Below are 20,985 nucleotides of genomic sequence, written 5' to 3' on the forward strand. Positions count from 1 at the left end.
AATAACTCATACAGTTAGTAGATAGAAATTAAAGCTCTGGATATTGTTGTAGTTCATGTTTGGAGGAATCCTAGCTCACTAGTATTTTCCAATGGCCAGTAGTTATTTATAATTTATCCAACCCACTACAGCCTGTCATTTTTATTAAAGTTCTCTTCTTTGTGTCCCTATCTCTAAAAGATAGGTCTAATTTCTCACTTTTTATTAGAGTTTTATTATTTTTATTATAGGTGGATGAGAATAATCCTCAAGCACTAGAAAGATTCCACTATCACTCTGTCAAGTTGTTCATTCTAATGACCCTTACAGCAATATTAAATTAAGCCTGAGATCTAAATTATTACTCCCTCCGTCTCTAAATACTTTTTCTGTTTGTACTTTTCACGTTTGCCAACACACACTTTTGATCGTTCATATCTTTAATTTCGTAGTAGCATTAAATATAAAAACTTCATCGTATTAAAGTACTCGTGAATACGAATCTAACAAGATCACTCATGACTATATTTAGTTTTATAGATTAGAAGTAAATTAGTAATTTGTCTCATGTTATGAACAGTACTGATATTAGAAACAAGAAAAGAAAAAAGAAACGGAGGGAGTATAATGATTAAGGAAACAGTTGCATCCCAGTTTTGCTTATATGGTTTAGGTTTCTCCTCTTTTATTGTTTTTTGAGTGAAAATTATTTAATAAATTTGTATATTTAAAATAATCTCATTCATTTTATATTTAATCATAGTTTTTAATACATAAAAATTGGTTGAGCAAACCAAATGGGCCTTTAAGTGGTTTAAGGATTAGTTTAAAAGCTTGATCCCTTTTAATTAAGGTGTTGGTGAAGATGAATTTTAGAGGTGGCAAAATATGGTTTTGGTTTGGTTTTGGTTCTTATAAAATGGATTTGTTTTGGATAGATGAACCAAAACCATTTCCAAACCATATATTAATAAATGTGGTTATGGTTTTAGTTTGAATTTTGGGTAACTAGTTTGGTAAGTAAAAATAAGTATTACATAATGAACAAAAGTTAGTACACTCAAATCACAATATAATGAATACTAAATATAACAAAAGTATGTGTGAGTGTGTGAGTTGATGGAGTGGTTTAAGCTCTTGGCTTCTCCAAGTAAGGTCATGAGTTCGAATCATGAGATGTGCATGTGTGATAATTAGTAAAAAGAAAGAAAGAAAAGAAAAAAAACATAATAGTGTGTGTGTGGAGAGTTATAAGAATTCTTAAAAGTGAGACCAAATGTGGTTAGAACCATATTTTGTGAGAAATGTGAGACTAGAAACCAAACCAAATCCATTTTTCTAAATGTGATTTCAAATGGATCCAAATTCACAATTTTGGTTTGGTTTGAATTGGTTTAATGGTTTTGCATCCATATTGCCACCTCTAAGAGCATCTCCAACCACCAAGACCCCTTAGCTAAAAGGTGAGTTGTCATGCCAAAAATAAAAAATTTAGCCAACCACTTCAAAAATTCACACTCCAACCACAGTGACCTGTTGTCTATAAATTTAGCCAACCTCCTATGGATGGCTAAATTTGTCGAACCTCTACAGGTCTGTAAGAAATCTGTAGGAAGATTGCACATCATTTATTACCATATTAAACTAATATATTCTATTTTAACAATCTAAAATATTAATAACATGCTATTTTTAAATTATAGCCAACCAATATAGCCAATACCATTGAAGAGAAATGTCTTACAGGTTCAACAAATTTTACATAACATCTTACAGGTCCAATTTAGCCAACGATTATAGCCAACACCGTTGGAGATGCTCTAATGAATTTATGTGTTATTTGAACAATACTGACAGCTTCAGAATTTTGTTAGGAAATAGTCAAGAAAAGGCTCCAAACATTACTATTTTAAGATAAATGAGTTTTAGTATCATTTTTTTTAAAAAAAGTTTCAACTGTCACTCCAAAATTTAACTTTGTGTTGTGTTTTAATTTTCTAAGGGAGACACACTTGAAATTGTATGTTAAGCTGAAAACCTCAATTTCAACGAGTTGTGTTTTTTCTGATATTTTAAACACAATAAAACTTACGTTTTAAGGTTATATTTTCTCAAATAAAATATTTTATTATTAAATAATGACATTTGAGACTAGCACCCGGCTCGTCTAACCCACTGAGAAAGGCAAGAAGAAAAACAAAGACAGAATATACAATAATTTATGAGTACAATATTCAACCAATCACACATCTCCATCCATCTCACACTCATCACTACTCTCCACCCAACCCAACTCAACTCAACTCAAACTCTACCTTACCTTCACGGCTTCACATTCTGCAGATCAAAGAACCAACCCCAAAAATAAGAAAATAAAAACCCATAGCATGGCCACTACTCCTCCATCTCATCTTTCCAATTTTACCCCTATCACTCTCCTCTTTCTCCTCCTCTTATCTCCCCTCCCCATTCTCTCCTTCACTAACATCACCACTCTCCTCTCCTCCTACCCTGACCTATCCGACTTCACAAACCTCCTCCTCTCCACCGCTATCCCCCTCGATCTCACTCGCCGCACCTCCCTCACTATCCTCGCTGTCCCTAACGCGTTCCTCCGCTCCTCCACCGCCGCCCCACGCCCCGATATCGCAGACATTCTGCGATATCATGTGCTCCTGCAATACCTCTCGTTATCCGATCTTAAAAAATTTTCAAAATCGGGAAAAATAATCACCACCCTGTTCCAAACCACTGGCCGAGCCCCTAACAATTTCGGCTCGATCAATGTCACGCATGATCCTGTAACAGATGTCACGTCTTTCGTATCCCCGGAAAGCAATGCAACTCTACTCAGTGTCATTAAATCAGTCCCGTACAACATTTCGATTTTTTCGGTAAATAATTTATTGGTTCCTGTAAGGGCTGATCTCTTGGCGTCCGAGTCCGGTCCAAGGATAGACCTGAATATCACGAAAGCGATAACCGACGGCCACAATTTTAATGTGGCCGTCGCGATGCTACAAGCATCGGGGGTGATCGATGAATTCGAAGCTGACGAAAATGGCGCGGGGATTACACTTTTTATTCCTACCGACGAATCTTTCGCGGATCTGCCACCCAGTGCGAGATTCCAATCCTTACCAGCCGATAAAAAAGCTGTGGTGCTTAAATTCCACGTGTTACATTCGTATTATCCGCTTGGTTCACTCGAGTCGATAGTGAACCCGGCTCAGCCCACTTTAGCCACCGAAGACACGGGAGCCGGTAGTTTTACATTAAATATTTCCCGAGTCAATGGTTCGGTTTCGATTAATTCGGGTATCGTACAGGCCTCGGTGACTCAAACCGTTTTCGATCAAAAACCGGTTGCGATTTTCGGAGTTTCGAGAGTATTGTTACCTAGAGAAATATTCGGGAACAATCCGATTATTTTTAAACCGAGTATCGGGGGCCATTACGCAATTGCGCAACCACCACAGACGGCGGTATCGCCCGAGAGCTCACAGGCGTCGTCGTCGCCTCCGGTTTTACAACGAGAAATTAAATCGGAGGCGACTCGGCTGGACAGGTTCGACATTGCTGGTTTTTGTTGTACGTTATTGCTGTATATATTGTCACATTGATATGTTTTCTTTAAAATTGTTACATTTTTTTTCTTGAATTTGTTTATTATACATTTTTGTAATATTTAACACGGATATTCGAAATTGGCTGAAAAACAAAGCCATTTCTTTTCTTGGTGGGGTTGACGGTGGGAGATTAATGATTGAATTTATGGTGTATATCATAATTGAGGTTGGAAAGATATTTAGAGAAAGAATATTTCACTATTACATCTTAATCATTTAAGCTTTGAAGCTGCATTATTGTTGATGAGATGAATTATTCGATAGTGTATGGCACAAGTATATTTGTTTTGATGAATTGAGAAAGTGAAGATGAGTTTTCCTCATTTCTGGTAACTTTGTTTAGTTCACATATGGTCAATTTTTATGCATTTGTTGCATCAGCATGTCTAGTCAATATTGGATTTTTGTTTAAAGGGAAAGAGTTACAAGAGTACGATTTACTATATTTTTATGCAACAAGTTTTTTATAGACATACGAAGATGGGTTTTGCGTGAGAGACGTGGTAATTGTTTGGCTGAGGCGCACGCTTCAAATGTTTATGAAGTACTTTGTGAATTAGTTTGGTTAGTTGTAGTTTGTTGTATACACGAGATCCTTACAATGAATTTAAAATAAGTGTTTCTCGCTTAAAATAAAAAAAATGAGGTAAAAAGTAGAAGTAAGTTAAAATTTATAGGTGATTATAGTGTTTTAGAAAGAAGTAGAAATCATGAAACGAAAACTAGTATTCTTAACTTCTTTATAAGTACTTATTGACCTTTTACACAAACGATACAAATAAGTGCTTCTAACTTATAAACTTAGAAGTCAGGCTTAAAAACCGGGGTCAAACACCCTCATAATATAAAATTGAAGTTACAACATCTCTATTCCGCTTAGTCTTCTTACAATTATCGTAGAGAATTTCTGATGAGATTGATTATAATGATCGGTTAAATTGCACATGTAAGATATTATGTGAAATTTGCTGAACTTGTAACACATTTTTTAATGATCGTACTGTCTATTGATTGAATATTTTTTTTATATATAATATGTTATTATTATTTTAGGTTGTTACAAATATAATGTATTCTTTCAATATGGTAATTGATGACGTGACATTTGATACAAATCTGTAGTGGTTCGACCAATATAGTTATTTATATGAGTTTGGCTAAATTTATAAACGAAGGGAAAGTATGGTTGAATTGTGATATTTTTATGAGATTATTTATATTTTCCAATTTTAGTATGTGAACTCATTTCTAAGCTTATGGTTTTTCATGGTTGGAACTGGCCTTAGTATGTAGATAATACTATAAGCAGGACAGAGCTGGGGAACTGGGGTACCTGCCCCGCAGGATCAATAGCACTTATTCATTTGTAGTATAAAATTTTAGCAGTTGATGTGTTGCCCCCATGGTTGGAGCAAGGGATTTGGTTACATACTTTTAATCATTCCTAAATTATCATTTTCTCTATTTTATTTAGAAAATAAATATGAATAATTATATAAATAATAAGAGATTTATCAACATATCTATTCTTAATTATACTCCCTCCGTCCCACCCATTTCTTTACACTTTCTTTTTTGGGGTGTCCCACCCAATTCTTTACATTTCAAAACTTACCAAAAATAGTCAATGGGTCCCACCACTTCTCCACTTTTCTTTCCTTTTCGCACTGCTTTTACTCCACTATCTTCTTTTTCAACATTAAAAATCAATGGGTCTCACCACTTCACCCACTTTTCTTTCTCTTTTCCACTACTTTATACATACTTCTTAACCTCCGTGCCCAACCCATTCGATAAGAAATGGGAGGGACGGAGGGAGTAACATTTTCTACTCGAAAATAAACACGAACCATCATGTAACTCTTCTTAATTCTAAAATATCCCACTCCAAGATAAATACTGTTATTTTACACTGACTATAAGAAAGATTGTAGAAGGGGGGGGGGGGGGTTGAATACAATCTTTTACAAATTTAAAAGATTCAAGAACAATACACTAAGAATACAGCAAACAGAAAAACACCAAGTATTAAAAATACGGGTGGATTGAATGATCCACCCGTGAGATTTTATATAGAAGAATCTGTGGATTGTTTACAATTCGCACAACTGCTGGTTCATCACTCAAAAACAAGTTCTAACTCTCAGATTTTCTCTCAAGTAATTTGAACAAGTTCAACTGATGCTTCTAACTTGGTTATATACTCCAAGTTTTACAAAGCTTTTAGCTAGATTACAAAATGCACTCTAATCTAAAAACAATGTTGCACATCTTTGTCTTATGCATGCTTTCTGAGATGTCTTCATCTTTGACCATCATCTTGATTTGATCCAGATTGCATTGCATGAGATAAGTATGTTTCTGCTTCTTCTTTATTTTCCTAATTAGGCTTCCATGTCTATTTTAGTGTAATTCGATCCATGTGATTTTCAATCCATGTGATTTGTCAGACTTGAGCTCTAGTCGCTTTCAACTGCTCTTTGTTTCATCAGTTAAAAGTTCTGATTACATTCAACCGCTCTTGGCTTCAGTTGAAAGGTGCGCTATTCTCATCAGTTGAATGAATTATGAGCTTCATCAGTTGAATGAATTACGAGCTTCATCAGTTGAATGTTGTTCCAATCTCATCAGTTGAAATCCTTTGTATCATCAGTTGAATACTTTGTCTTCAGTTGAATGCTTGGTTTTCATCAGTTGAAACATGGTTCAGTCTTCATCAGTTGAATAGTTACATCTCATCAGTTGAATGTCCTTCACTTAGATAAAATTTCATGGCATTTGATATTTACAATTAGCCATCCTATTCTACCCATCCGTTGACAATTCCCAAAGACAAAAAATATAACAATTACAACTGAAATTTAATAAAGATACTAAGCAAGACATGTTACAAAATGTTTATATTATCATCAAAAATTATTGATTCCTAACAAATACGAACAACCATTTAACTCTAAAATTATCTATTACAAGACAAACATGAAGCAGTAATAAAAGATAGATAATATTTTTTTCCTTACAAATAAACAAATACTCCCTATATCCCAGCAGGATCGTTACGTTACTTTTTGACACGTATTCTGAAACTCCTAAAAAGTATAGTTTCATAATGATTGTTTTAATTTTTTTCCCTAAATAAAAGTTTGATATTTAAATATTTATTAAAAAAATTTAAAAAATTGTTATGAAACTATATTTTATAGGAGTTTCAAAATATGTGCAAACAATGAACATAAACAAGCACATGGGCGGAGGGAGTATAAAATATGAAAAATATGATTTAAAATTAATAAGGACACATTATCACATATTAATATTATAAAAACATATATTTTATAAAAATATTCTTTGTTGATACTGATTTACAATATAAAAAATATTGTAAAAGCAAAATTTATAACAAAAAATATAATCAATTTGTTAATATAATTTAATCAAATTTCAATTAATTATCATAGAATTTTTCATACATCATAAAATTTTTAAAGACAAAAATATCATGAGCATCCAACAATACTAAATCGATAATAAAGTGATAATAAAATATACTCAAACAGTGTTCCGCACGGATTTAAGACTAGTAAACTAGAACTTCGCACTAGTTTAAGATTAGTAAACTACAATAACCGAATGTAGATATATTTTATAGTTTGGTTAGATATTTCTTTTCATCCATAAAATATCTTTTTCTTTGACTTATTTAAAAAAAAAGTTACAACTGTATTGCTTCCTTCTCCTGGTCCGTTACAATATGTATGACATAACTTCGAACACTCTTTATGATTTTTCAACAGTGCTATCATACTCTCCTAGTTTTTTTATTATAAACCTCAACAGTTGTTTGTTTCTCTACGACTCTGCATTCTCCTCTTCAAACTATTCGACTCTTTTATGTAACTCTACATTCTCCATTGCTAGATTAAAAAATAAAGAAAATATAAAGAAGAAAGACTGAATGATTTTAAGATAATACTTTCCTTATTGGTTTAGAATACAACTGCTGCTATTGGAAAACTGAAAAATATATATAGTTACTCACTAATAGAAATGAGGAAAGTCAAAACTTTCCGATGATAACTAGAACAAGCAATATATTTTTGTGTACTTATTACTTGAGTATGGACTCACTGTAACCTTTCTTAGCATCATCTTCACCCTTTTCAAAATATATAACATCCTGTAAAATCCTATATAATTAACCTCGTTGACAGTATTACATGCCGGAAGATAAGAGCGTAGATGGAGTATATATGTGCATGCACACAGTTTGCGATGTAATTTCTTAGTAGATGACGTGCTTGAAATTTTATTTTATTTTTTGGCCAGGAAAGGAAAACAATTTCATTAACTTTTCAAATCATTCAGAAGTACATCATAAAAATCCGTGGATATAGAACCCACTCTCCAAACATGATCAGCTACAAAACAAGTATGTCTCGCCAATTAGTGAGCCACATTATTCGCAGACCATTTTACAAACCTTAAAGACACTCGATGTTCTTTTAACGAATTCTTTCCCTACTGCCCATGTTGGTGTTCAAGTTTCCCACACTACCCACATCCATTCAATCTTTCCTTAACTACCCACCTTTTGCACTGTATGCTTGAAAATGTTTAAAAAGCCTGGCCCACAACCTACTCTATACATTAAACATGCTGCGTTTTTATATATCTGTCCGGACAAAAATGCAAATAAGCCACTTGAGTTTAAACGATTTATATGGATGCTGAAATTAAATTAAAATATTTCAATTATAATGAACCTACAAGCATGCACACATACATTTTACATATAGGTCACTTAAGTTTATTATCTTTATTAAATTGATTCTATGTTAACTTAATTAATTATAATAATTATAAATTATTAACTAATATTTATTTGAAAATGTGAATATATTAAAATCCAACATTAAACTTAACAATTCTTAAATATTACATGATAGCGACTCTTAGGTAAAAATTAAAATACAACAACATAATTACTTTAAAATTATTGTCCATGTTGTGGGCATCGGCGACTACGTCTTGGGTGACCTTCTTGACCCCGTCTCCAACAATAGTTTCTAGAATTTCTTATATGACTCGTTTGTATTGCATTTATAGCAGTTTGCTTATCTACAAAATATTGACCAACAAACAAGTCATCAGTAAGAGGGTTTAAGTTAAAAGAAGCACCTGAACTATTAGCAAACTTGTTAGAAGTGGTTTCTTCTGTAAACCATGGTGTAGTAGGCACGTATTCTTTTTCTTCTTCATCATCATTATCAGTATTTGTCGAATCGGAATCATCATCATCATCATCATCATCATCATCATCAATATCCTCATAATATGTTTCAATTTCTGAATCATATAAATGACTAAATTTATCGTCTCTACTCAAATTATAAATAAGATTTGATCTCATTATATCATCACTGATAGAATTCTCCATCTGCAATATAGTAAGATAATTAGTAACAACACACTAAAATATATGAATTTAAAAAGTGCTAAAAAAACAAACATGATCAGCTTGGTATATTTCACCTCATATTGCAAGTTATATATAGCCGAGCAACTAGATCATAATTTAGCAAGTTTGACAAGACATAAAGTGTGAATAGTTGCATTGATAAATGAGTCAAACAGTTGAATTGACATTTCATTATTAAAATTTGAGTAGACAATGCACTGCAAAGTTAGACATTATTTTCAAAAAGTTAGATATCATACAGTATGTATTATTTTATAAATAGTGGATTTGATAACTCAGAAAAAGTTTTTAAATTATTTATTTTATTAGTTTATAAATATAAATTGGTCATATTATTATTAATTATAAAGTATTTATTTATATATAATTTCAATACTTCTAATGATATAAATATATTAAAATTGAAATATTTTAATTTAATTTCAGCATACATATAAATTGTTTAAACTCCAGTGGTTATTTGCATTTTTGTCCAGACAGATATATACAGACGCATCATATTTAATGTATAGAGTAGGTTGTGGGCCATGCTTTTTAAACATTTTCAAGCATACAGTGCAAAAGGTGGGTAGTTAAGGAAAGATTGAATATGAGTAGTGCGGGAAACTTGAACACCAACATGGGCAGTCAGGGAAAGGATTCTTCTTTTAACTCTTCCGGTGCTTGCTTACATTGTTCAATCATTCTGCCAAAGTAAGAAAGCTTGGTTGTAGAACTTCTAATAGCTTGAACAACTACAATGCAATCTGTTTATACAGCTATTCTAGACCATCGTTTCTTCTTTATCCAACTTAGCGCTTCTCAAATACATATAGCTTCTGTTATCTCTGCTGCAATAATACCTCTTCACATTTCGGCTTCTATCAACTCCCCCCTATGATTTCGAGCCGCCGGAGAATAAGTAAAGCAATGCGAAGTTTCAAAAATGGCGGCATCGGCATTTACCTTGATCATATCTTCAGTTGGTAAGCTCCAGAGCGCTTCTCCATCGGTTTGAGTCATAAACCCAATAAATGGAACAAAAAAAATTTTCTTGCGCATTCTTCCACTGAACAAGGACTGATTTAGCCGTTTCCACCACTTCTGTCACTTCTACTTGAAAAATTATTAGTTGATCTATAATTCAATAAATATATTTGAACAAAAAAATTCAATAAATACAGATAACTTGTCTGATATAGTTCGGTCTCCTGATATATTATATATTAAAATATAATAATTCATTATACACATCATCTATTTGTTTCATATTATATCATAAGTAATTAATTGTTATAATATAATAACTAGTTGATGAACATTAAAATGATGGCTTTATAATTTTTTTTATGAAAACACGAGTTAGGATATAAATGATATTAATATAAATCTAACATTATTGTTGCATTAACAAACCTTTAAGTTTTATTTTTGTGACAATATTATAATTTCTCATTCTATGTTTTTATTTAGATCGATCAACATGTGTATATGTGACTAATAAAATTGAGAGCGAATTAAAGCATGATTGATTTATCAATTTACAACTCAATCCAAAATTCCAAAATGTACAAGATATTTCACTGGTTTATATGTCTTTATAAATTTTTTTATTCTATTCATTTCTAAAAATTTGTGATTTTTTAGACGTTTGAAAATTATGAATTTTTTCGAGTTTCGAGAAACCCGAACACAATTGAAACTCGACGATTTCGAGTCCGGGGTTAATATTTCAAAATTTTCGGAATTAAATCGATAATGTAGCCAAATCTGTGGATCAACTTATTTGTCATCCTTGTTTACGAGGAGAATGGGCATCCCTTGTCACATTTTTTAGAAATAATGTCCGATATCACATCCTCATAAAATGTCCTCAAATATTACTGTGCAAATGCTAATTCCTGTTCTGTTTTCGATTATAATCCAAAATGCTAGATTATTTAATGTTTTTAATTTATTTTTTTCATTTTCTTAAAAAAACTGACTTAAATTTCATTTTTTAGCTGAAATATTGAATTAGCGTTTAGCGTTTTCTATTTAAACGCTAGGCGATGTTATAACGCAAATTAAAATGATGTTAGAATAATATTTACGACATCTTTTCAGAATATATTACTTGAATACTATCATTTGGCAAAATTATGAAATAAAACGCCAATTAAACGAGCACACGCTCAAAAACAAGGGGTTAAATGACGTTTTGGTCACTCAACTGACCGAAAACTTGCAATTGGGTCATCCAACTCAAAAAGCTGTCAGTCACATCATTATACTCTTAAAAATTTTCATTCAGGTCACTAGCCGTTACACTCCGTTAAAAATTTGACGGAAAGTTGACTAAGCGTCGTGACTTGGCTTAAATAAATCTACCGTGGCATGTACAGTCAGCTGAAGTGGCATTTTGGTCACTCAACTGACTACAAACTTGCAATCGGGTCATTAAACTCATAAAAGTTTCATTTAGGTCACTTATCATAATATCCGTTAAAAATTGAAAAAAGAAAGAATTAAAAGCTATCATGCAACACTTTTTTTTTCTCTCTTAAAAATTTCGAAACTTATTAACAAATGAAACAAATACACACACTTAAAATCAATAGTTTTTTTTTTGACGAACTTAAAATCAATAGTTTCACCGACAAAAACTTAGTCTTTGTTTATCTCTTATCGTTTTATATATCTTAAGGTCATTTCTGAAAAACTTCATACTTATAAATATATTGTCATTTTATAATATCTTTTGGTCATTGTGGAAAAGTCCATAAAAAATTTAATGAGTTTTTCCAAAATGGCCTTAGAATATATACAATGATAAGAGATAACTAAATATTAAGTTTTCGTGGTTGAAGCTATTGATTTTACATGTGTGTATATGTTTCATTTGTCAATAAGTTTCGAAATTTTCAAGAGAGGAAAAAAGATGATGCATGATAGCTTTTAATTCTTTTTTTTTCAATTTTTAACGGATATTATGATAAGTGACTTAAATAAAAGTTTTTTGAGTTTGATGACCTGATTGCAAGTTTGTAGTCAGTTCAGTGACCAAAATGCCACTTCAGCTGACTGTACATGCCACGGTGGATTTATTTAAGCCAAGTCACGCCGCTTAGTCAGCTTTCCGTCAAGTTTTTAACGGAGTGTAACGGCCAGTGACCTGAATGAAAATTTTTAAGAGTATAATGATGTGACTGACAGCTTTTTGAGTTGGATGACCCAATTGCAAATTTCCGGTCAGTTAAGTGACCAAAACGCCATTTAACCCCAGAAACAAGCCAAACAATAAATTCAAATGCAGAGGTGAAAGGCCGCACAACAATGCACATAAGATGTTTAACCAATTCAATATTCAAACAGGATCCAGATCTTAACCTCCCACCCACATACGTGCAATATACTCACAGACAAAAGCATTACTAGTAGTACTATTTTTTCCAAACTCACATTTGAATTTGTCAAACCTATGTTACATCATTTGAATACATTTGTCACCTTATTACAGCCCACTTAATCAGATAAATGGAGTCAGTGTTGAATTTCTTACATTAATTTATCATCTCTTACATCACTTTAACAAAATAAATCTCTGTTATCTTTACTTTCATGATCTAAGTTTCCTGTTTTTTCATTCTTTACATCAAAAATGTCAATCTTAGGGAGCAGCATGATACCTTACACTTAACTGGACAAGAGATAAATGATTCTACCAGATTTTACTAAGTAAAATGGAGGTTGAATCTAGCTTAATACCAGGAGATAATCAGCTGAGAATAGATATCTCGAAATATAAGCTGGGAAGGGACAGACAAGAGTTTTTAATGCAAGAGAGAGAATAGTGAAATTTGGCATACATCTGCCTTGTTCTCATGGGCTATATATAGCTCATGCCTAATTCTGAAAAGTACTAGAGTAATGGAAATAACGAAACATGCTAAAGGTTGTTGGCTGGAATCTGTTCCTCAGAGCTGGTCCCCTTCATTTGGGCCACCATTTTGTTATCCTTTCTTGCCAGCTCAGCTGTGCCCATGTGCTCATTGGATGCCTGGCATGAAATGGTATCAATACTCCCGTCTTGAAAGGATCCTTGACCCCAAGGATCAAATTGAGGAAACTGTTGCATTATGCTTGATGCATCTTCCCAGGTGGCTTCTTCGGGCTGCTTCCCATTCCACTGAATTAACCATTGAACTACAGCTGCATTTCTCCTTTTGATACTCCTTTTCTCCAGTACAGCAAGAGGTGAATTTTCTGTGGGATCATCCCAGGAGGGTGGTGCTTCTACTACAGGGTGCAGGGGAGGAGGGCCATGGTGCCTTTTGAGCATTGACACATGGAAGGTGGGGTGGATTTTTGCAGTGGGTGGTAAGTCGAGGGTATATGCAACATTCCCTATTTTCTTGATGACCTGATACGGACCAAAATACCTTGCTGCCAACTTTTGGTGGGGTCTGTTTTCTACAGAATGTTGTCTGTAAGGCTTCAGCTTGAGATAAACCCAGTCACTCACTTGGAAGCTGCGTTCTGAACGTTTCTTATTAGCCAATTGCACCATTCTGTTCTGAGCCTTGGCTAAATTCTCCTTGAGGACCCTGATGGTGTTTTCTCGTTCCACCAGGCTTCTGTCCACTGTTTCCACCATACAACCGCCGGGCAAGTATGGTCTGTGAATAGGGGGGGTCTGCCCATACACAATCTCAAAAGGGGTCATTTTAGCAGCTGTGTGATACGTAGTATTGTACCAGAATTCTGCGAGAGGAAGCCACTTGGCCCATTCCTTAGGTTTTTCAAAACACATGCATCTCAGGTAAGTTTCCACACACCGGTTAAGAACCTCGGATTGTCCGTCCGTCTGAGGATGGTAAGAGGTAGACAAATTGTGCCGAACTCCTTGCAACTTGATGAATTCAGTCCAGAATTGACTAATAAAAACTTTATCTCTGTCAGAGATAATAGATGTAGGGAAGCCATGTAGTTTGTATACCTGATCCAGAAAAGCTTGTGCGACTTTCAGAGCGGTATATGGATGGGACAACGCTATAAAATGAGCGTATTTACTTAACCGATCAATGACCACCAGTATCACTTCTTTCCCCTGGGACTTCGGCAAGCCTTCTATAAAATCCATTGTAATGGCCTCCCATACAGTGGTGGGTATAGGGAGTGGTTGTAATAAGCCCGGATATGCCTGATTGTCGTATTTGCATTTTTGACAAGTAAGACAATTCCGAATATGAGTGTGAACTGCTGGTTTTAGACCCTTCCAATAGAATAGATTTTTGATTCTGTGGTAAGTTGCTTCTATACCAGAGTGTCCTCCCTGTGCAGAGTCATGCATCCAATCCAGAATTTTTTGCTTGACCAAATTGTTGTTGCCAATCACTAGTTTCCCCTTTCTTCTCAGCTGTTGGTCCTTCCAGGTATACTTGGAATGCGTAGTAGAGTCATTCTGTAGTTCTGTAATGATCTTCTTTAAATTCACATCATCCTGCCAGGTCTGAGCAATTTCTTCCCATAATGTCGAGTGTACAGTTGAGACTATCAAGGATTGTAACTCAGAGTGGTTGATTCTAGACAGGGCATCAGCTACCTTATTATCTGCACCACATTTATACTCTATCGAGTAGTCAAATCCTGCTAGTTTAGAGAGCCACTTCTGCTGGAATGGGGTTGCCAATTTTTGTTCCAAGATGAACTTCAAACTTTGCTGATCTGTTCTTATCACAAACGGCTGTACCATCAGGTAATGTTGCCACTTTCTTACAGCCATTACTATGGCCAGAAGCTCTCTTTCGTAGGCTGAGAGTTGCATGGTTCTTTCTGAGAATGCTTTACTGGCAAAAGCAATAGGATGTCCGGATTGCATTAGCACGGCTCCCATGCCTTGCCCTGAGGCATCAGTTTCAATCAGGAAGGGTTGGTTGAAATCAGGTAGAGCCAAAACTGGAGGGGAAGTCATGATAAATTTCAGTTTGTCAAAGGCAGCTGTTGCTGCATCATCCCAATGAAAAGCATCTTTTTTGAGCAGTTGAGTCATCGGTTTACAAATTTTCCCATAATCTTTGATAAACCTTCTGTAGTAACCAGTAAGGCCAAGGAAACCTCTGAGTTGTTTCAGATTGGTGGGTTGAGGCCACTGAAGTATGGATTGGACCTTGTCTTTTTCTGTCTCGACCCCCTTTTCCGATATGATGTGGCCCAAGTAGTGAATCTGAGTAGTCCCAAATGAGCATTTCTTAAGGTTGGCGTGAAGGGTATGGGTTTTCATCAGTGTCAAAACCTCTTGTAAATGCTTCAGGTGATCTTCCCAAGTGGGACTGTAAATTAATATATCATCAAAAAACACGAGAATGCATTTTCTGAGCAGGGGTTTGAAGACATGGTTCATGAGGGCTTGAAAGGTAGAAGGTGCATTAGTGAGGCCAAATGGCATCACTAGGTATTCATAATGGCCAAAGTGTGTTTTAAAGGCTGTTTTTGGTATGTCTGGAGGGTGCATTCTGATCTGGTGATACCCAGATTTGAGATCGATTTTCGAAAAATACTTAGTACCTTTAAGCTCATCTAACAACTCTTCAATTATCGGAATTGGAAACTTGTCTTTCACAGTGGCTTTGTTTAGGTTTCTATAATCTACACACATACGCCATCCCCCATCTTTCTTTCTAACCAAAACAATTGGTGCAGCAAACGGGCTGTTGCTAGGCCTTATAATTCCCTGTTCTAGTAACTCCCCCACCATCTGTTCAATGACATCTTTTTGTAACACAGGGTACCTATAAGGTCGTAGGTTGATTGGGTTTGTGCCCTCCTTAAGAGGAATGTGATGATCAAAATTCTTTCTAGCAGGGGGTAAGGTAGTAGGGTCTTTGAATATACATGCATAATCATCAAGTAGTTGCAATAAGGAAGGATCAGAGTTATTGGTGGTACCAGTTTTGAGAGCAGCTTCCTGTGGAATCAGCTGTAGCATTGAGAGCTCCCCCACATTCCCCATAATTTTGTTGAGTTGGTTGCCCTGCATTCGTTTCAACTTATGGCTTGTAGACCCCCTCAGTTTGATTTTCTTGCCTTCCTTCTGGAATTCCATTGTAAGATTCTTGAAATCCCATAGAATAGGACCCAGAGAAGTAAACCATTGAATCCCCAATACTAAGTCACTGCCACTAAGTGGGAGCAGGAGGACATCTGCTTGAAATTCTGTTCCCTGCATTTTCCACCTAAACTCTTTAATCAGTGAGTTACATTGTAGCTGTCCTCCATCAGCAACCTTCACCCACATAGGTGGTATAGATTCCACCTTGCAGTCCATTTTTAAGGCTCTGGAGGCATCAATAAAGTTGTGGGTGCTTCCCGTGTCTAACAACAATTGCAATGGTTTCTTGCCGTGGTGACCCTGGATGCGCATAGTCTGAAATGCAGTCATCCCATCAAGAGCTTGTACCGAAATCTGGGCACATTGTGAATCTTCCAGGTTGACACTATTATCCCCCTCTCTCGGTTCTTCATCTCCAGTATCATCCACCTCTTCCACTTCAATATGGTACAACTGAGGTTTCTTACCTCTGCATTTGTGACCTGGTTCGTATTTCGAGTCACACCAGAAGCAAATGCCCTTAGCCCTTTTTTCGTTAAACTCAGCCGAGGTCAGGGTTTTTCTGTTTGTGGATGGGAGGGTTTGGGGTTTCACAGGTGTAGGGTTTGGTTTGGTGTAAGTGGTGGTGGGAGTTGGGTGTTTTGGTGTAACGGGCGTGGGTAATAAGGGTTGTTTGCCATGGGTTTTGGTTTTTCTAGCTTGGGCACCGGCTTCTTGAAGCTTGGCTAAACAGAGGGCTTGTTGTACTGTTTTTGGCTTAAACATTCTCACTGCAAGTTGTATCTCTTCTTCTAATCCCCCCACATAACAACTCAAGAGATATTCTTCCGATAAGTTTAATCTGCTCGCGAGAGCGTCAAAACTATCGTGATAATCTTGTACAGAACCCTTCTGAGTGAGGGCCTTAAGATCAGCCATAGGGTCATCATAAAGGTCACCAAATCTGGCAGTTATATCCTCAATATACTGATTCCAAGCTGGAATGGCATGGCCTCTGCGGTTGATGTACGTCTGGTGCCATAGTAGGGCCTTTCCCTCTAAGTGAATGGCTGCAAGCTTGACCCTATCTGGATCTGGAATGCCATCGAGCTCAAAGAATTGGGCGCACTTATACAGCCAAGATTTTAACTCCGTACCATCAAACCTTGGAAAATCGACCTTGGTGAGTCGAGCAGAGTAGTGAGTTAGGGGTCGCTCTTGATTTCCACGAGGGCCTGGACCAGGGCCAGGAATGTAACCTGCGCCTCGACCCACAAATACAGCATCTCGTTCAGACATGAGTTGATTTAACTGAACCGAGACACCTACAATCATCTCGTTCAGATCTGCTATGGCTTTAGCATTGGCAGCTATAGTGTTACCCTGCAACTGGTAAGTGGAGTCGAGCTTCGAGCTCTGCTCATCGAGAAGAGATTTCAGAATGAGTTCCATACGATGAATATCATCGTCGCCGTCTTGGCTTCTGCTTTTGCGTGATGAAACCATGGTGGCCGAGAAAGGACTGCTCTGATACCAATGATACCTTACACTTAACTGGACAAGAGATAAATGATTCTACCAGATTTTACTAAGTAAAATGGAGGTTGAATCTAGCTTAATACCAGGAGATAATCAGCTGAGAATAGATATCTCGAAATATAAGCTGGGAAGGGACAGACAAGAGTTTTTAATGCAAGAGAGAGAATAGTGAAATTTGGCATACATCTGCCTTGTTCTCATGGGCTATATATAGCTCATGCCTAATTCTGAAAAGTACTAGAGTAATGGAAATAACGAAACATGCTAAAGGTTGTTGGCTGGAATCTGTTCCTCAGAGCTGGTCCCCTTCATTTGGGCCACCATTTTGTTATCCTTTCTTGCCAGCTCAGCTGTGCCCATGTGCTCATTGGATGCCTGGCATGAAATGGTATCACAGCAGCAGCAATAATGGTCCGATATTTCAAGAATTCAAGAAACAAGCTTCTTTTTTCTTTAAGGAGAAGATCAAGACTGCCCGTTTGGCTCTTACTGATGTTACCCCAGCTCAACTGTATGTTTTCTTGTATACGATAGTCTGACATTTTAGTTGTTTTTGAAATAAGAAGAATGTATGTGTGTTATTTTAAAGCTAGTTTTGAAGATGTGTTTGAATATCAGTTTTGATGTGCTGTAATTAATCTGATTCGATTGTGTTTCAAATTGGATCATGTTTGGGGTTTTCAAGATTGACAGAAGAGGCAACAAATGGGAGTTCATCGGCTCCTGATACGCGTACCTTGAAGGCGATATCCAAGGCTGCTTTTGAAGTTGATGATTATTTCAGAATACTTGAGATTTTGCGTAGCAGGTTTACTAGTTTGTCTTGTCTTGTTTGATAGAGTTTGGTCTTTCTGTATCTGAAATTGAAATGTAAATGTTGATGTGTTTTTACTTGTTTGATATTTTTGGAATTATTAGATTGTCCAAATTTGATAAAAAGAACTGGAGAACATCATATCAGGCACTGATTGTAATTGAGCATTTGATGACCCATGGACCGGAAAGTGTTGCAAAAGTTTTTCAGGCTGATAAAGATGTTATTAGAGATATGGGATGCTTTCAGCTTATTGATGAGAAGGGGTACCTTTTTTTTACCTGATTATTTGTTTGTAGGTGTTTGTATAATTTTGATGATTTGATATTGATTATAAATTTGGGATACCTTCGATATGCAGATTTAATTGGGGCCTTAATGTTAGATTGAAATCTGAAAAGATACTGATGCTCCTTGAAGAGGGGTCCCTCCTCAAAGAAGAAAGAAATAGAGCTCGAAAAGTAAGTAGAGGTATTGAGGGGTTTGGGAGCTTCTCGCAGAGGACTTCATCTGCCAAAGGGATTCTGAGTGAATCCCCCATCACGAAGTATGCAAGGTCGAAGTCTCAGTTTACTGGGAATGGTGACCAGGAAGACTGGTTTTCATCCAAACACGGAGAAGAAACAACAAAAACAATGGCTAATGGTTCATGTGACTCAAGTGACGAGAATGCTTGCTTGGTGTCAAACAAGGAGGTGAAACATATGACTTTAAACAATTCCTTCAATAGCCAGCCACTTGCGAACATAGAAACTGAGAGTGTTTCCAAAGAAAATGTAGCTCCCAAGAAAGAATATATACTAGGAGGATTCGTTGAAAGGAGCACTAGTGTTGGAGATTCAGAACCCCTTTTGGATGATGAAAATGATGAGTCCAGGATCAATATCCTTGTAGAGGAAGATCATCCATTCAATGATGCGGCCCATCTAACCGGTGCCTCCCTTCTGTCAAAGGATCATACTGTTCAGGCATTCTAAGATTGAATATCTATAGCGTTGGGATCTTTCAATTTACATCTTGTAAAAGTCTACATGTTAAAGTTGCAAGTGTGATTGCCATTGGAACTCCAAGCACCTGTATTGTACAAGTAAGCATGGAAAGTGGCAACTTTTATGAGTTTTTAAGTTAGTATCTTGATCGAACCGTAGTTGCCAATATACTTGCTGAGCCTCATCAGGGTGTTTGTAAATGATCATCTTAAGAAAAAAAGTCTGCAATTAAGCCTTTGTGAATTGCTGATCACAATGGTTAAGAATGAATGTGATTGTTCTTTAGGTCCATTGCCATTTTCGAACCATCAACAAATCTTCAACTACTTACATAAATGCTAATCGATTCCTTATGTGTAGTTTCTTGTTTGCATCCTGTCGACGATTGCTTGACTAGAATAGATGTACAATATCTTATACTTTACAGCTGAATTTTAACTTAAGCGATCTGGCTGCTTACGACAATGTAAAACATTTTCTGGCAGAAAGGAGTTCATACACTCAACAAAACAGACCTTGACGTGTCACAGTTAGGGTGAAAGTTCCTGCTCAAACATTCCATGCTCAGATATTACTGATTTAAGGAAAAAAAGCACATCTTAGAGGCCAGCTAAAATGAACATTAGTTCGAGTTAAATTAGAACTGATTTTGTTGTTAGCTCAATGCTTGGCGCACTCATCCACAGATATTATATTCAACCTTCAAATTTGCACTTTCTAATTTATCAGTCTATTGTATTGGTCTAAGAGATCACAGTTCTGCAGAAATTCAAATGTCAATGCGTGGTTTATATTTCTCAGTCAAATGCAGAAAAAGATTAGGTCTACAATTCTCAACAGGGAAGTAAGGAGAAAGACTGCATAATGAGAAACACTAAATGTGCCTCATCGTGTACATCTGTCATGGGGACTGCTGTTATAAGTAAATATCTGAATAGTCTGAGTTCAGCATTTACCGATCAAATTGGGACTGCTAGTTTAACTAGATTTTGATCGGCATGATAACGAGTCGGATCGGCTCGGGTTTCTTCAGATCTAAATTCGATCTATTATTTCCGGTTCGGGTCGGGTCCGGGTCCGCATATTTGAAATGAAGATCCAAATCCCATCTGTTGGGTCTTTTCCAGATTTCAGTTTGGGTTCGAGTTAAATTCGAATACTTAAAAAAATATTAAAAATTGTATATTTATAAAAAATATGATGATTGATTTTTTTTAATTTTAAGTATATGAAAAAAAGGCTTCACGTGTTTCATTTAGTATAATAAACGGGTGAAACATACTAATTTAATTGTTTATAATCATTCAAATTATCATTTTATATTTTTATTATATTTTGATTATTTAATGCACAAAAATTAAGAAAAATGCAATACTGATGAAATGAATGTAAATTATGTATCGTGCATGTAAAATTAAATAAAATGTTAATATACATATCTAATAATTCATAATATTTCCCTATATATACTTTACATTTAATATACATATATATAATACAGGTTTCGG

The 20,985-nt window shown here is 35.5% G+C and overlaps 2 protein-coding genes across 4 annotated transcripts; both read left to right on the forward strand.

The window, feature by feature from the left end:
- The first annotated feature begins 2,210 nt into the window (after window positions 1-2,210).
- LOC108215972 (fasciclin-like arabinogalactan protein 4) lies at window positions 2,211-3,714 on the forward strand. Its single transcript, XM_017388616.2, has one exon. The coding sequence runs from the start codon at window positions 2,367-2,369 to the stop codon at window positions 3,600-3,602; it is 1,236 nt and encodes a 411-aa protein (XP_017244105.1). The 5' UTR covers window positions 2,211-2,366; the 3' UTR covers window positions 3,603-3,714.
- Window positions 3,715-12,556: 8,842 nt separating this feature from the next.
- LOC108216206 (ENTH domain-containing protein C794.11c) lies at window positions 12,557-19,768 on the forward strand. Of its 3 annotated transcripts, none has more exons than XM_064092556.1 (5): window positions 12,557-12,726; window positions 18,069-18,185; window positions 18,360-18,482; window positions 18,593-18,754; window positions 18,850-19,768. In XM_064092556.1, exons 1-5 carry the CDS (start codon window positions 12,707-12,709, stop codon window positions 19,463-19,465), a joined length of 1,038 nt encoding a protein of 345 aa, XP_063948626.1. In that variant the 5' UTR covers window positions 12,557-12,706; the 3' UTR covers window positions 19,466-19,768. The 3 variants fall into 3 exon arrangements, with proteins under 3 accessions (XP_063948626.1, XP_017244390.1, XP_017244388.1); XM_017388901.2 differs by having other exon boundaries at window positions 12,558-12,723; XM_017388899.2 differs by lacking the exon at window positions 12,557-12,726 and having other exon boundaries at window positions 17,905-18,185.
- Window positions 19,769-20,985: the final 1,217 nt, after the last annotated feature.

Source organism: Daucus carota, chromosome 4 (genome assembly GCF_001625215.2).
Source record: "Daucus carota subsp. sativus chromosome 4, DH1 v3.0, whole genome shotgun sequence".
In the NCBI taxonomy this organism is placed as follows: Eukaryota; Viridiplantae; Streptophyta; class Magnoliopsida; order Apiales; family Apiaceae; genus Daucus; species Daucus carota.

Excerpts from the sequence above, each read along its gene's own strand:
- LOC108215972 (XM_017388616.2), top strand. The coding sequence starts at position 2,367 with ATGGCCACTACTCCTCCATCTCATCTTTCCAATTTTACCCCTATCACT.
- LOC108216206 (XM_017388899.2), top strand. The coding sequence starts at position 17,920 with ATGGAAATAACGAAACATGCTAAAGGTTGTTGGCTGGAATCTGTTCCT. Across the intron at positions 18,483-18,592 it reads CTTGAGATTTTGCGTAGCAG|ATTGTCCAAATTTGATAAAA; the intron begins GTTTACTAGTTT and ends TGGAATTATTAG. Across the intron at positions 18,755-18,849 it reads CAGCTTATTGATGAGAAGGG|ATTTAATTGGGGCCTTAATG; the intron begins GTACCTTTTTTT and ends TTCGATATGCAG.